The 18003-nt window shown below is 40.2% G+C and overlaps 1 protein-coding gene and 1 pseudogene across 1 annotated transcript in view; both read right to left on the bottom strand.

Annotated features, from left to right (window-relative positions):
- Nucleotides 1-879: 879 nt before the first annotated feature.
- LOC116468383 (transmembrane protease serine 11E) overlaps nt 880-18003 on the bottom strand; it is a 50261-nt gene continuing 33137 nt past the window's right edge. The window contains exon 10 of the mRNA XM_032151979.2: nt 880-1829. Coding sequence (XP_032007870.1) covers nt 1668-1829 — 162 coding nt within the window. The 3' untranslated portion in view covers nt 880-1667. The remainder of the gene's footprint in view (nt 1830-18003) is intronic.
- LOC116468392 (small ribosomal subunit protein uS2-like) lies at nt 3151-4077 on the bottom strand (annotated as a pseudogene).

Genomic DNA, 18003 nt, shown 5'->3' with positions numbered 1-18003 from the left:
TGCTTTTTCCCAGAGCACTTTGTCAAATGAAACAAAAATAGCTTACGCAAAATATTTAACATACCAATTCATGTCAGTTTTCATATTTTTGCCAAGGGCCTACATGTTATCAGTTCATACTCCAATGTTATTCAGATCAATAAACTCAAATTTTTCCTGGCAATACTGGTTTTCAAGGTAATTATTGTACAATATAGAACTTATATGAGTAGCTATACGCAATGAGGACAGACTTGGTGAAATCTCACCATTAACATGCCGTACATCATGGTACCAGTCCTAACTCCATTACGGTCTAGATTACTTGAAAGCTGTGTCTCTAACAGCTCAGTAATAATTTACCAAAACTAAAATCATGAAGGTGGCCAATATCATGATTTTACTGTTCAGGTTTGTTATCCATGCAGTTAGCCATTCAGTGTCACACTAGATGCAGCAGCGAAGCAGCTTCCAGGATATCTTCTCTATGATATCTTTCCATCTCAGCCCAGAGGAGTCTAACAGGACCATTAGCCATGCATGAACTGTAAACACAGCAGCAGGGGAAGAAAAATATCTGCAATCATCTCAGAATAGAGGTCTGAGCCCCAGTTTAGTTGCATCACTAGACTATACACTAACACCCTGGATCTCATTCCCTTCAAGGATTTGCTGTTTGGGAAAGTCTTAGATGGATAAAACCTTTCCAGTCAATTGTTTGAACTCTTTGTTCCCTCCCATTCCACAACACAATTATTTTAGTACATAGGCATGCTGATTGTTATTAAATTAATTTTCATCCTAGCCTCAAATTTTAAAATAATTTACAATAAATTGACTAGTAACATTTTTCCCATCTTCCCCTTCTTTGTGGATTATCATATCATAATGTCAAGCAAATGGGTGATTTATATTTTATTGTTATATGTTGACATCCTCAGTAACAATGTTAAATAAATATTTGCTTTAATTTGCTTAGAACAAGTACATTGCATGAAGTTTGTATAATTATAGGTCACAAAAAAACAGAATCTTCTTCACATTTATCATAGTAGTTGTTTGGAAATGAAAATAAAGATATATCTTGGCTTCTTTCTGGATTTCCTTAACTTAGTTCCCATACTTCCTAAATGACGAAGTGATTGGCATTCTGCTGTCTTTGCTTGATCATTTCCAATATTCCACTAAGAAAAAGAAAAACACCTAATACTTTTCTGTGCCAATAAAATGTAGAGGATTTTTTTCTTCTTATATTTTCTTTCACTCCTTGTTCTGCACCTTGCAAATGGATATTTGCTGAAATGAGAGGAGCTGAGGAACTGAAGAAAAGGAGTGCTTCAAATTGTATATATGCATTACAAATTTACGTCAACAAGTCAAAATTCTGACGACAAAACTTCTAGAGAACAAATGAATACAAGCTGTAATGTAATATTGTATTATCTATTTCTCTATGTACATAAAGTTTCAACTATTGCTCACAGATGACAGAGTTGATCTGGCAGAAGCAGGACGCTTATGTGTGGAACAGAGCTGGGAAAAAAATATATGCATCAAGCAAACAGTTTAGTGAGATCCGTCAAATCTAGCTGTTTTGCAAGTCTTCTTCTCCAATTCCGTATCTCTAAAAATGGCCTCCACACCCAAAAAACAAAAAAATGTTGTCTGTTCCGTTAGGCTTTTCTCTCTTAGATACCAGTTTTTGAAGTAATCCAGTCCCGCAAGGCCGTAACTCTAGTATAAACACCAGGCTTATTGGGTTTCGCACATTCATCTCCCCAGCTCACTATTCCAGCAAGGTACCAGATATCTCTAGCATCTGAACTAACCAGTGGTCCTCCAGAGTCACCCTAAAGGAGAAGACATTAGAGTCAGACACCAGGGTTTCTATCTCAAGTTTGGCCTTTCCCTGCTGGCTAAGACCTTTAATTTATTTATCCGTAAATGCTCCTAATAATACCCACCTGTGATGAGTGCTGCGAAGATGATGTAAGACAGTGAATGTAAAGTGCTTAGTCTAGCAAAAGGCAGAACTTAGGAAATGCATATATAAAAATCACAAATTCTAATTATTTATATCCTGCAAACTCCAGAGTTTTACTTCCTTATGTGGCTGGTAATAACGAGGTACTGGCTGATTATCCCTCAAGATCCTGGAGCCTCTAATTATTGACCACCCATCAAGTATTCATACTCACTCTATGAAGTTCTTAACTGATTAAAGTATTATCTCGTTAATTCGTGTAATTCTTGTTTACAAAAAACGTAGAACTAGGTTAATTTTTTCTGGGTTATTAAGAAAACTGAAACTCAGAAACATTAAGTAATTTGCCTGAGATCACGTGCTAATTAGTGGTAGACCTTGAATTTGAATCCAGAGTGATCTAATTCAGAAGTCCATGCATTTTTCCCTACATTATGCTAACTTCCTTGTGAATTTTCTTTTGTCCATTTAAAAAATTATATAATAGTAAATTTGAAATAATACATTTGTGATTTTAAATCAACTAACCAATAAGCATTTGCTGATACCCTCATATGTGGGAGGAGATATAAAAAGAGTATTATAAACACATGGATCTTGTCCTCTAGGAACCCACAATCTGCTTATAGAAATAAGATATACCATATGAAGCTATTTGAAAGTAAATAATTTTGATAATAAAATCCCAGAGAAAATCAGGATAGAGAAATAGAAGATACAAGAGAAAACAAAGCTTAAATCAGCATAAGAGACAGGAATAAATGAGTCTGAGAATAAATAATTATTTTAAAGAGATAGCAGTAAATAGTAAATAATATAAATAATAGTATATAAATAGCAGTAAATAGCATTACAAGCTGAAAAGTAAGGTGATGTCCAGCAAGTATCAAACAGAAAAAAATATAGAGTCTATTCTACCAGCACTAATGAGTTTACAATTGATTAGTGAATGGCAGAGGTATGCCAGTCGAAGATGGAAATTATGATGGTTTATATATGCTTTTTTTTAGGCAAGGGAGCCAGAATAATGGGAGTAGAATTATAAACTCCAGAAGAAAAGGAAAACTCTTTCAACTCAGCTATTACACAGGCAGACACCTTTGGGGCACTGTTTTTGTTTTGTTTTGTTTTGTTTTTTGTTTTTTGTTTTTTTTTCCAGAAACTGATGTTTATTTTCCATTGACCATTTTTCCATGTTGCTTAAGAGCCTGTGCAAGAACAGCTTAAGACCAGTCAGTGGTTGCTCCTACCCATTCAGTGGCCTGAGCAGTGGGAGCTGCAGACCAGTCTTCCGTGGCAGGCTGAGCGCTCCAGTCTTCAGTAGGGAACTGCTGAATAGGCACAGAGGGCACCTGTACACCTTCAGACCAGTCTGCAACCTCAGGCTGAGTAGCAGTAAACTCAGGAGCTGGAGCAGTCCATTCACCCTGAAATTCCTCCTTGGTCACTGCCTTTTCAGCAGCAGCCTGCTCTTCTTTTTCAATCTCTTCAGGATCTCTGTAGAAGTAGAGATCAGGCAAGACCTCCCATGGGTGTTCACGGGAAATGGTGCCACGCATGCGCAGAACTTCCCGAGCCAGCATCCACCACATCAAACCCACTGAGTGAGCTCCCTTGTTGTTGCATGGGATGGCAATGTCCACATAGCGCAGAGGAGAATCTGTGTTACACAGCGCGATGGTAGGTAGGTAGGTTAACATAAGATGCCTCCGTGAGAGGCTGGTGGTCAGCCCTGGGGTCAGTAACCACAAGAAGCCGTGGTTCCCGGAAGGCTGCCTGGATCTGGTTAGTGAAGGTTCCAGGAGTGAAGCGGCCAGCAATTGGAGTGGCTCCAGTGGCAGCAGCAAACTTCAGCACAGCCCTCTGGCCAGTATTCCTGGAGGATATAACACTGACATCAGCAGGTTTTCAATGACAACAATAGCACGAGCTGCCAGCAGAAGCTTCTCTCAGGTCCTCTTCAGATTTATGATATAGATGCCATCACTTTTCCTTTTATAGATGTACTGTTCCATCTGGAAGTCAAGATTCGTGCCACCTAAGTGGGTTCCTGCTGCAAGGAACTTAAGGACATCCTCCTCCTTCATCTGCAGGGCATCAAGGGCTCCGGACATTGTGTAAGTTTCCCTTTAAGTTACGACGGGAATCCAGAACAATGCCGTACGGACCCCTCTACAGGTAGCGTGGAAAGGCTGGGGCACTGTTTTAAGAAAACGCCTGAGTTCTAGGCTGGGCGCGGTGGCTCACACTTGTAATCCCAGCACTTTGGGAGGCCGAGGCGGGCGGATCATGAGGTCAGGAGATCGAGACCACGGTGAAACCCCGTCTCTACTAAAAAAATACAAAAAGTTAGCTGGGCGTGGTGGCAGGCACCTGTAGTCCCAGCTACTCAGAGAGGCTGAGGCAGGAGAATGGCGTGAACCCGGGAGGCAGAGCTTGCAGTGAGCTGAGATCGCGCCACTGCACTCCAGCCTGGGCGACAGAGCAAGACTCTGTCTCAAAAAAAAAAAAGAAAAAGAAAATGCCTGAGTTCCTGTACCCAAAACTCCCTCCCCAGAGAGATGTATCCTAGCTTTGTATCAGTTTTAGGTTGCATTTCCTCTTCTGCTCAGGACTACACTTCCCTGTGTATATTGCCTTAGCACCAGCAGCAAACCTGTCTTTCCACATTATTTTTCTGTGCATTTTTAACATGCCCTGAGTAAGCCACCAGACTTTGGGCGTTCTGCCTGCCTACGTTGTGCAAGCTATTTTTAAAGGTACCAATTATTATATTTGTTAATTCTTCAGTTATAAAGTTGCATAGCTTTTGAGGGACCGGTCTGTCTCTATCCCTATTTGTCTCATTAATCCTGTTATTTTTAGTGAATGGTTTAGTGAGAAACAGAACAGGAAGTGTATTCAGGAATGTGCATATCACAACAGAAACTTCTAAAATTGGAAGGAAGGAGCCAAACAGGAAGCCGTGGAAGTATTAAGACACAAAGAAATGAGGGAATAGATTAGGGTGTTAACAGAAATAATAGGGGCATAAGAAATACACATAAAAGATATGGTAAAGTGGGAAAATAGTCTAGGACTTAACCGAATACATGTGGAGGAAACATAAGAGTAAAAAAAAACTCTAAGAATAGTGAACCCCAATAATATTAGCAAGAAACTTAAAAACCCAGGCAACATTTCATGATGCCTGTTGAGTTTCAAATGGCACATACACAAATTTTCATTTCATATTAAGAACTTAAAACATATAAATAGAAATCAGTTTGAAGTATGTAGAAATGTAAGACTAAATATGGGCAGGAGTTGAATTCTGGAGACATAGGTTTGGCACTCATTAAGGTGATAGCTGAGTTCAAAGAAAAGATGGCTTCTTTGAGTGAGAATATAGACAGCAGATAAAAATTTTATCTGAGATCTGAATCTTGAGGATAGCCAGGTTGAGAGAGAGAGAAAGAGTAATCAAAGGATAGAGCCAGAAATGAGTAGATGGAGAAGGAGGAAAGATATCAGCAAATTTCAGAATTATGAAATTCGAACAAGGGATATGTTTTAAGAAAGACAAGGTGGCCAGATACCACTGAGATGAGAAACAGTAGGAGATTCGAGGAAAAACTTTTACATATGAGGTTATTAACGGTTTTTGTGATATTAAAATATAAAGAACAAGGCAAGTGGGAAAAATTGTGGATGCTAGACATGAACATTTTTTAAATGGAGGCTGGGCACAATGGCTTACACCTGTAATCCCAGCACCTTGGGAAGCTGAGGCAGGTGGATCTCCTGAGGTCAGGAGTTTGAGACCAGCCTGGAAGCTAGGAAGGAATTTTTCACCAACATAGTGAAACCTCGTCTCTACTAAAAATACAAAAATTAGCCTGGTGTGGTGGTTGTTGCCTGTAATCTCAGCTACTCAGGAGGCTGAGGTGAGAGAATAGCTTAAACCCGGAAGGTGGAGGTTGCAGTGAGCTGAAATCACACCACTGCACTCTAGCCTGGGTGACAAGCATGAAACTCCATACCTCCCCTCCAAAAAAATGGGTGCAATGTCTTTCCAGAGACAAGAAAGTAGAATATTGTAATCATAGGGCAAATTTGGCTTCACTTCTGTAGCTCACAAAGTTTGTAAAGAGTATATACCTCTAATATCACCATCAAGATAGTATTTTTGAATGGGGACATTTTAGATGAAAGTATATAACATCTGGGATTAACTTCAAAATAGATTTGATACTTTGGTGGGGGAAGGGGATAAGGGGATTGTATCAGGGTATGTACGGATAACGTAGGGTTGGCCATGCGTTGTAAATTTTTGAACTAGGTGATGAGTACATGAAAGTTCATTATTTTATCCTCCCTATTTTTGCACACCATTGAAAGTTTTACAATAAAAATTATAAAATAAAAGGTTAAGAGGCATACATCTGTTTCTCTGAAATTTTTAGGAAGGACATTACTGTAAAGACTATAGAAACCAAGATAGTTGAATAAAGAACATAATGGATGATCATAAATGTAAAAGTGCACGATGTTTTCAACAGTTTCAGGAAAGTTGGAGGCAAGTAGGATGATGATGATTAGGACAAAAGAAGGTCTAGCCTAATATCTAAACCATCAATGATTCCATGACCGTCAAGAAGACAAATACAATACAGGTTATTCTCATTATTCATGGTAGTTCTGTGAAGTCACCACAAACACTGAATTAATGACTGTTGAGTCCTTGTTCTTAGGAGAAATACAGGGTTGGTTTTCCAGGAGACTCTGGTCACGTTTTTGTCAACTGCCCAATACATAAACAGATTTAGTGTGTGTTTCTGTTTAAAGACATTCTATTTAATATACATCGTTGATTCATTAACATTAAACTCACAGTAAACAGCGCTAAAACTTATAACTAAACAAAGCTTACCAAATATACATATTTTCTCCATATGGCACATCACAACCTTCTTGCACTATACTTTGGCACTACACTTGGGGACTATTTTAAACAGCAAAATTGCCAGCAAAGATAATAAAAATGTAGCACTATGTAGACCAAGAAAAGGACACTTGCTTACAGAATGAGAACTGAAACAAAAAGGCACAGTATCACATTTTTCAACCTCAGGTAAGAATATGCTCATTGGGTAATAAGATATTCTGCCACTCTGTGCATGCTTGTGAATGATCGTAAAAGTGCCTTGAGTATGGATTTGGGGGTTACAAATAAATTTTAGTGAGTAGGTGAATTTGCAAATATGGAATCTGCAAATAACAAGGATCAAGTATATTTTCAAGTCATCTTTTAAGTTGAATTCATTTCAGGAGATTGAATTACAGAATCAATTTCAATTGTTAGGAAGGAATTTTTAGTAGAGTGTGGTAATGAGACCAATCTACTTTGTTCCGTGTGTTCCTCCAGGAGCAATTAGGAAACACAGAAAAAGAAACACAATGAAGTGAGTCTAAACTTGGGCATTTGCCAGAGTATAAACAAAGGTCAACTGAATAAAAGAATTTAATGTAGCAAACTGAACATTGCTAAAACGACTAACCCAAAGGTAAAAGTTGGGAAAGAACTATAGCGATGCCAACAGTGAATTAAATGAGGTGGAGAAAATCAAGGCAATACAGATACAGTGTTCATGTGAAAGCATGAAGGGAATAACATTAAAAATTGTAAAAAAAAAAAAAAAACTTAGAAATTAATGGTACCATTTTATGAATACAGATTAGAAAGCACACAGAGTAACATGGAATTCTGAAGAGAACTATAGGGCTTAGAAAGCACATTAAACAAAAATTCTGTCAAATCACAAAGTGAAAATTATAATAGCATTTAGTGACACACAGAAGGAACCAGTTATTGGCCCCCTCCATGATTTTGTCGGTGATACACATGAAGACATAGAGGTCAAAAGTTTTGTATCCACCAAAGGCACAAAATTGGTGGCAATAGCCAAGCACTGGGAAACAAAACCCAGCTTCAAAATATGTAAATGCTCCAGACCAATATGGAACAGACTTACTTATTCTTTTTTCCCCAGCTAAATACAGCTAAAACAAACAAAAAAATACGTGGGCATTACAAATAAAACAAACATAAAAAGACTCTGAAAATTAGAGAGAAGAAGACAGGTGGGCTCAGAAATGCAGGACAAAAGGAATGATACACCAGTGAGTTCTCTCAATTTTTTTTTTTTTTTTTTTTTGCTTCATATATCACGGATTTGGAAGAAGTCAGCAACCTGGCAACCTGCCAACAGGTGCAAGTTTTTTAAAAGGCTCCAAGAAAATCCTGCTCTCCCTAGTAAAATAATCAATAAGAGGGCAACTTGGGAAAACAGCAAATCCAGGAAGATAATAAATCCCAACTGAAAAGACTTCCATGCTTACCAGTCTGTAACAAGGCCCAATTCCCTACTAGATTGGTGTCAGAATATGCTGAATAGGGATCAGGTGCAGTGGCTCACGCTTATAATCCCAGCACGTTGGAAGGCTGAAGCAGGTGGATGATCTGAAATCAGGAGCTTGAGACCAGCCTAGCAAACATGGCAAAACCTCGTCTCTACTAAAAATACAAAAATTAGTCGGGTGTCGTGGCACATGCCTTTAATCTCAGCTACTCGGGAGGCTGAGGCAGGAGAATCGCTTGAACCCAGGAGGCAGAGGTTGCAGTGAGCCGAGATGGCACCACTGCACTCCAACCTGGGCAACAGAGTGAGACTCCAACTCAAAAAAAAAAAAAAGAATATGCTGAGTGGGAAGCATGAACTATCACCCAGTAATGCGGAATAACTCTCCCCATCTACTAGAACCATGTCTGAAGAGATGTAGAGGGAAGTCAAGTCTCTCACCACTGCCGAGCAGTAATGAAATCACTACCCCATGATGTCAGTGGAGGCCAAAAGGGGAGCAGTAACAAAGTACCTTCAGCCACAGTGTTATCAGAGGAGGCCTAACTTCCACACAGTAGTAATGAGGCATTAGTCCCTCACCTGAGTATCAAAGGAAGCTGAGTGGGAAATGAGGCAATTCCTTCATACATCCCCCTCCCTCTGCATCACAATGTCTGCTGAGGCATCGTTAAATAGAAAATTTAAATAAGATCTAGAGTTTTAAATAATAATAATTTAATTTTTTCAAATTATTATTATTTCATTATTTAACAAATACTAAAACAAAATGGCTGACTAGTCGCAGACAAGAAGACCTTCTCCCAGTGAGGGACCAGACCATCAAGAAGACTGGCAAACTCTGAACAAATTTTCAGAAAGAAGGCATTGAGAGTTGATGGAAGGAGAATGCGGACCCCAGGCTGAAAGGGAAGGAAGCTGGTAACCCTGCACAGGGTTGCCAAGCACCAGAACTTGTTCCTGGCCTACAGAGGCTCCTGGGGAAGGGGTAAGTTAAATGGTCATGGAGTGGCCAACTCACACCACAGACCTCCAGAATCTTAGCTGCGGGAGACCCCTCATCCCCCATGGACAGTTAAGGTGGCAGGGAGAATGGCCTGGAGAGTTGAAAGAGACAGAATTCTAGCCTGCACAGAGTCCACAGGGTTTGGCATGAGAATGGCTACAGCAGAGCATGGCATGGGTGCCTATCCCCCAAAGCTCATCATACATCTCTAGGTGGCTTTAGCCTTTGTTGATGGACAGACCTGGACATCACAGGGCTCTCTTACTTGTGGGATGGGAACAGCCTGATCCGAGCACTCGCTTGTCTGCTGGCCTATTCCAAAGCCCTTGCCTGGCTACGAAAACTTGCAGCACTGCCTCAGCTTCCCAGCCAAGGCATTTTTTGACAGCCACAGCCATTGCTATTTTGGTGGCAGACCCTGCCTAACAGCTGGAAAGCTCCTGAAGGCAGGTCCCTGTCAGTGAGCACCCACCAGCATGCACTCACTGGCAGCCTCTACCTGCTGCTTTGCTATCACGCCTTTGCCTGCAGCCTCCAGCCACTGACTCACTGGTGTATGCATGCACACTGACCCTATCACCGCCCCACCACCAGCACACATGCCTGTGCAGGACTTGCCACTACCCCACCACCAGCACATATGTGAGCACAAGGACCCTCAATGACCCACTGCCACCCCGCCAAAGTGCCTTTGCCAGCACAGTTTTGTTGCCAGTGGACCAGGAACACCTCATTCCTTCCAACACAGGAGGTACTTAACCGCTAGGGGCTAGAGAAAACAGCCTCAGACCTGGTCCCAATTTCCCAAGGTTACAGCCTGCTACAGCATGCAGCCCAGGAGTGCTGAGCTAACCCTTGGACCCTGAAATCATCCAAAAATGAACGAAATTAACTAAGCACAACTAATACCACAATCAAACCACAAAAGGCATCAAAGAATTTAAAAGTAAAAAGCTCCATACAAAGGACAACGACTTCACACACACAGATGAGAAAGAACCAATACAAGAACTCTGGCAACTCTAAAAGCAAGAGTGTCTTCTTACCTCTAAATGACTGAACTAGCTCCCCAGCAATGGTTCTTAACCAGACTGAAATGACAGACATGGAATTCAGAATACGGATGTCAATGAAGATCATCAAGATTCAGGAGAAAGTTGAAACACAATCTAAGGAACTTATGGAATCAATAAAATAATACAAGAGCTGAAAGATGAAATTGCCATTTTAAGAAGGAATCAGGGTCAGGCGCGGTGGCTCACGCCTGTAATCCCAACACTTTGGGAGGCCAAGGCGGGTGGATCATGAGGTCAGGAGATCGAAACCATCCTGGCTAACACAATGAAACCCTGTCTCTACTAAAAATACAAAAAAATTAGCTGGGCGTGGTGGCGGGTCCCTGTAATCCCAGCTACTCGGGAGGCTGAGGCAGGAGAATGGCGTGAACCTGGGAGGTGGAGCTTGCAGTGAGCCAATATCATGCCACTGCACTCCAGCCTGGGCAACAGTGAGACTCTGAGAGAAAAGAAAAAAAAGAGAAGTGAAGAGAAGAGAAGAGAAGAGAATTGAAGAGAAGAGAAGAGAAGAGAGAAAAAACTGATCTCCTAGAGCTGAAAAATTTCATAATACAATGAGCAGTATTAAAAGCAGAACAGATCAAACTGGAAAACAGTTTTAGAACTTGAAGGCCAGTTCTTCAAATCAACTCAGTCAGATAAAGAAAAAGATATTTTTTAATGAACAAAATCTCCAAGAAATATGGAATTATATAAATATACCAAATCTACAATCCACTGGCATCCCCAAAAAGGGGAAAGAGAGAGCGATGGCAACTTGGAAAACTCATTTATGAATATTGTTCATGAAAATTTCCCCAACCTTGCTGCAGAGGTCAACATACAAATTCAAGAAATTCAGAGAACCCCAGAGATATAATATACAAGACACCCATCCTCCAGACACCTTGTCATCAGATTCTCCAAGGTCAACATGAAAGAAAAAAATCTTAAAAGCAGTAGAGAGAAGGCACAGGTCACATACAAAGGGGGTGCTATCAGGATAACAGCAAAACCTTCAACAGAAACCTTATAAGCCAAAAGAGATTGGGGACCTATACTCAGCCAGCATTCTTTTTTTTTTTTTTTCTTGAGACAGAGTCTCACCCTTGTCACCCAGGCTGGAGTGCAATGATATGATCTCAGCTCACTGCAACCTCTGCCTCCCAGGTTCAAGTAATTCTCCTGCCTCGGCCTCCCGAATAGCTGGGATTACAGGCACCCATTAGCATGCCCGGCTAATTTTTATATTTTTAGTAGAGATGGGGTTTCACCATGTTGGCCAGGCTGGTATTTTCAGCATTCTTAAAGAAAAAAATTCCAATCAAGAATTTCACATCCAGCCAAACTAAGCTTCATAAGCGAAGGAGAAACAGAATCTTTTTCAGACAAGCAAATGTTAAGGGAATTTATTACCACCAGACTTGCCTTGCAAAAAGTCCTTAAGAGAGTGCTAAATGTGGCAACAAAAGACCATTACCTGGCCAGGCATGGTGGCTTACGCCTATAATCCCAGCACTTTGGAAGGCCGAGGTGGGCAGATCACCTGAGGCCAGGAGTTCAAGACCAGCCTGGCCAACATAGCGAAATCCCATCTCTACTAAAAATACAAAATTAACCAGGTGTAATGGCATGCACTTGTAATCCCAGGTACTCAGGAGGCTAAGGCAGAAGAATTGCTTGAACCCAGGAGGTAGAGGATGTAGTGAGCTCAGATTGTGCCTTTGCACTCCAGCCTGAGCAACAAGAGCAAAATGCGGTCTTAAAAAAAAAAGAAAAGAAAAACCATTACCTGACACCACAGAAGAGACAATTACATAGCCCACTGACACTATAAGCAACTATACAATCAAGCCTATGGAATAACCAGCTAGCAACATGATGGCAGGATCAAATCTTCACATATCAATATTATAACTTGAATATAAACAGGCTTAATGCCCCACTTACAAGGGACGGAGTAGCACATTGGATAAAGAAGCAAGACCCAACTGTATGCTATCATCAGGAGACCCATCTCAAATGCAATGACACTCATAGTCTCAAAGTAAAGGCATAAGGAAAGATCTACCAAGCAAATGAAAAACAAAAAAGAACAGGGGTTGCTACTCTTATTTCAGACAAAACAGACTTTAAAACAACAATAATTGAAAAGGACAAAAAACGGTATAACAAAGTGATAAAGTGTTCAATTCAACAAGAAGATTAACTATCTAAATGTATATGCATTCAACACTGGAGCATCCAGACTCAGAAAATAAGTTCTTAGAGCCTACAAAAAAGACTTAGATAAATACAAAATTATAGTGGAGATTTCAACACCCCTGTAAAGGTGTTATAAAGGCAGAAAACTAACAAAGATATTCTGAACCTAAACTCAACGTTTGACCAAATGAACCTAAGAGATATCTATAGAACACTCCACCTAACGACAAGAAAATATACATTCTTTTCATCTGCATGTGTATGGCACATACTCTAAGATCAACCACGCACTTGGCCATAAAGCAATTCTAAACAAATTTTAAAAATCATACCAATCACACTCTCAGACCACAATGCAATAAAAATAGAAATTAATACCAAGATCTCTCAAAATTATACAATTACATGGAAATTAAACAGCCTGCTCCTGAATGACTTTCGAGTAAGGAATGAAACTAAGACAGAAAGCAAGAAATTCTTTGAAACTAATGAAAATAAAGTACAACATACCGGAATTTCTGGGACACAGGTAAAGCAGTATTAAGAGGAAAGTTTATGGGGCAAAATGCCAACATCGAAAAGATATAAATATCTTAAATTAACAATGTAGCATCACACCTCGAGGAACTAGAAAAACAAGAGTAAGTGAACCCCTAAACTAGCACAAGACAAAAAATAACCAAAATTAGAGCTGAACTGAATGAAATAGAGACACAAAAATCCATATAAAAGATCAATGAAACCAAACAACTTGTTCTTTGAAAGAATAAATAAGATTGATACACTGCTAGCAAGACTAACAAAGAAAAAAAAGAGAGAACTTTCAAATAAGCACAATCAGAAATGCCAAAGGGAAGAGAAATATCTTTTACAAAAAATTTCAAAGATGATTGTAAACACCTCTATGCTCACAAACTAGAAAATCTAGAAGGAATGGATAAATTCTTGGAAACACAAACTCCCAATATTGAACCAGGAAGAAATTGAATACCTGAGAAGAACAATAATGAGTTCCAAAATTGAACCAGTAATTTTAAAAAAACAACCAACAAGGAAGGCCCTGGAACAGAGAGATTCACAGCCAAATTCTACCAGATATGTAAGGAAGAGCTGGTGCCGATTATACTGAAAATACTCCCAAAATTCTAGAAAAAGAGCTGCCTCCCTAACGCATTTTATGAAGGCAGTGTTTTTCTGATACCAAAACCTGGAAGAGACACAACAAAAAGAGAAAACTTCAGGACAATATCCTTGATGAACATTGATGCAAAAATCCTCAACAAAATACTTGCAAACCAAATCCAGCAGCACATCAAAAAGCTAATCCACCACAGTAATGTAGGCTTATTTCTAGGATGCAAAGCTGGTTCAACATATGAAAATAAATAAATATGGCTGGGCACAGTGGCTCATCCCTGTGATCCCAGCACTTTGGGAGGCCGAAATGTGTGGATCACCTAAGGTCAAGTGTTCAAGACCAGCCTGACCAACATGGAGAAACCCCATCTCTACTAAAAATACAAAAATTAGCCAGGCATGGTGGTGGGCACCTGTAATCCCAGCTACTAAGGAGGCTAAGGCAGGAGAATCACTAGAACCTGGGGGACAGAGGTTGCAGTGAGCTGAGATCGTACCACTGCACTCCAGCCTGGGTGACAAAGCGAGACTCTGTCTCAAAAAGAAGAAAAAAAAAAAAAACTTTGAACTAACTAGGCATTAGAGGAACATACTTCAAAATAATAAAAGCCTTCTATGACAACCCCATAACCAACATCATAATGAATGGGCAAAAGCTAGAAGCATCCCCCTGTGAACCAGAAAAGACAAGGATGTGTACGCTCACCACTGTTATTCAACATAGTACTGGAAGTTTTAACCAAAGCAATTAGACAAGAGAAAGACATAAAAGGCAACCAAATAGAAGAGAGGAAGTCAAACTATCTCTCTTCACAAATGATATGATTCTACACCCAGAAAACAACATAGTCTCTGCCCAAAGGCTCCTAGAACTGATAAACAACTTCAGTAAAGTTTCTGAATACAAAACCAATGTGCTAAAATGAGGAGCACTTCTATACAACAATAACATCTTAGCCGACAGCCAAATAAAGAGGGCAGTCCCATTGACAATTGCCACAGGAAGAATAAAATACATAGACTTAAGGCTAACTAGGAAGATGAAGGACCTCTACAATGAGAATTAAAAACACTGCTGAAAGAAATCATAGTTGAAGGCCAGGTACAGTGGCTGATGCCCATAATCCCAGCACTTTAGGAGGCAGAGGCAGGAGGATTGCTTGAGCTCAGGAGTTGAAGACCAGCATGAGCAACATGGCAAGACTCCATCTCTACCAAAAATCTAAAAAATTAGCCATGTGTGGTGGTGCATGCCTATAGTCCCAGCTACTCAGGAGACTGAGGTGGGAGGATTGCTTGAGCCCAGGAGTTCAAGGTTGCAGTGAACTACAGTTATGGCACTGCACTCCAGCCTGGTCAACAGGGTAAGACCTTGACTCAAGAAAAAAAAGGAAGGAAACCATAGTTGACACAAAAAAATGGTAAAACAGTTTGTGCTCATGAATACAAAGAATCAGTATTGTTAAAATGGCCATACTGCTCAAAGAAATTTACAGATTAAATGTTATTCCTATAAAACTACCAATGTCATTTTTCACAGAATTAGTGAAAACTGTTGTAATATTTATATGGAACCAAAAAAGAGCCTGAATAGCCAAAGCAATCCTAAACAAAAAAAACAAAGCTGGTGGCATCACACTACCAGACTTCAAACTATACTACAAAGCTACAGTAACCAAAAGATCATAGTGCTAGTACAAAAAAATAGACACATAGATCAATGGAACCAAATAGGGAAGCCAGAAGTAAAGCTGCATGTCTACAACCATCTCATCTTTGACAAAGCCGACAATAACAAGAAATGGGGAAAGGACTCCCTACTCAATAAATGGTGCTGGGGATAACGGGCTAGCCATATGCAAAAAATTAAAACCAAACCCCTTTCTTTCACCATATACAAAAATCAACTTGAGATGGTTGAAATACTTAAGTGTAAAACCTAAAACTATAAAAACTCTAGAAGAAAACCTAGGAACTACCATTCTGGACATCAGCCTTAGCAAAGCTTTTATAACAAAGACTCTAAAAGCAACTGCAACTAAAACAAAAATTGACAACTGGGATCTAATTAAACTAAAAGGCTTCTGCACAGCAAAATAAACTATTAACAGAGTAAACAGACAACCTACAGAATAGGAAAAAATATTTGCAAACTATGCATCTGACAAAGGTCTAATATCCAGAATCTATAAGAAATCTTTAATCAACAAGCAAAAAACAAACAACTCCATTTAAAAATGGGGAAAAAAACATAGATACAGTTTGAATATTTGTCCCCTCTCAAATCTCATGTTGAAGTTTAACCTACATTGCTGGAGGTGAGGCTGGCGGGAGTTGTTTGGGTAACGGATCCCTGATGGCATAGTGCTGTCTTTGCGATAGCGAGTGAACTGTCACAGTATCTGGTTGTTTAACAGTGTGTGGCACCTCCTCCCACTCTCTCTCTCTCTTGCTCCTGCTTTCACCACATGATGTTCCTGCTCCCCTTTCACCTCCCACCATGATTATAAGCTTCCTGATGCCTCCCTAGGAGCCAAGCTAATGCCAGCATCAGGTTTACTATAAAGTCTGAAAAGCCATGAGCCAATTAAACATCTTTTCTAATAAATTACCCAGCCTCAGATATTTCTTAATAGCAATGCAAGAACAGCCTAACACAGAAAATTGGTAACTATGCGTGTGGCATTACTATAAAGATATTGGAAAATGTGAAAGCGACTTGGCAACTGGGTAACAGGTAAAGGATGGAAGAATTTTGAAGGCTCAGAAGACAGAAAGATAAGAACAAATCTGAAATTTCTTAGAAACTGGTTAAATGGTTGTGACCAAAATGCTGATAGTTATATCGACAGTGAAATCCAGGTTGATGAGGTGGAAGGGAATTGCCCTATCTCAGATGAGACTTTGGACTTCAGACTTTTTTTTTTCCCGAGATGAAGTCTTTCTATGTCACCCAAGCTGGACTGCAGTGGTGTGATCACAGCTCACTGCAGCCTCAACCTCCCACGATCAATCAATCTTCCCTCCTCAGCCTCCCAAATAGCTGGAACTACAGGCATATGCCACAAAGCCCAGCTAATTTTTTTTTTTTTTTTGTAAAGATGTAGTTTTGTCATGTTACCCAGGCTGGTCTCAAACTCCTGGGCTCAAGAAATCCACCCACCTTGGCCTTCCAAAATGCTGGGATTATAGGTGTGAGCCATTGCATCTGGCCAACTTTGAACTTTTGAGTTACAGCTGGAATGACTTAAGACTTTGGGGGACTGTTAGAAAGGCATAATTGTGTTTTGCAATGTGAGAAGACATGAGATTTGGGAGAGGCCAGGAGCAGAATGATATAATTTGGATATTTATCCCCGCCCAAATCTCACGTTGCATTGTCACCCCCAATGCTGAAGGTAGGACCTGGTGGGAGGTGTTCAGGTCATGGGAGCCAGTCACTCATGGCTTGGAGCTGTCTTTGCAATAGTGAGTGAGCTCTTGTGAGATCTGATTGTTTAAAAGTGTATGGCACCTCTCCTACCACTCTATCCCTCTTGCTCCTGCTTTCACCATGTGATGTACCTGCTCCCTCCCATTTCACACTTCACCTTCTGCCATGATTGTAAGCTTCCTCCCTAGAAACCGAGCAGATGCCAGCACCATGCTGCCCATAAAGCCTGCAGAATCATGAGCCAATTAAACCTTTTTTCTTTATACATTACCTAATATTGGCTTTTTGTTTACTTGGTTTTGTTAGTTTGTTAGTTTGTTTTTGGAGACAGGGTTTCGCTCTGTTACCCAAGCTGGAGTGCAGTGGGTGCACTGCAGCCTCGACCTCCTGGGTTCAAGCAATCCTCCTGCCTCATAATTTCCAAGTAGCTGGGACTACAGGCATACACTACCACACTGGCTAATGTTTGTATTTCTAGCAGAGACAGGATTTCCCCATGTTGCCCAAGCTGGTCTTGAACTTCTGAGCTCTAGTGATCCACCTCCTTTGGCCTCCCAAAGTGCTGAGATTACCTGCATGTGCCACCATGCCCGACCCAGGTATTTTTTTTATAGCAGTGTAAGAACATCCTAATACAGACAGGAACAGACACTTCTCAAAAGAAGACACACAAGCAGCCAACAAACATATGGACAAATGCTCAACATGACTAATCAGGGAAATGGGAAATTAAAAACCACAATAAGATACCATCTCAAACCAGTCAGAATGGCTATTACTAAAAAGTCAAAAAAACAACAGAT

Source organism: Hylobates moloch, unplaced genomic scaffold (genome assembly GCF_009828535.3).
Source record: "Hylobates moloch isolate HMO894 unplaced genomic scaffold, HMol_V3 SCAFFOLD_2, whole genome shotgun sequence".
Lineage (NCBI taxonomy): Eukaryota > Metazoa > Chordata > Mammalia > Primates > Hylobatidae > Hylobates > Hylobates moloch.
This window is presented reverse-complemented; position numbering and strand designations above follow the sequence as displayed.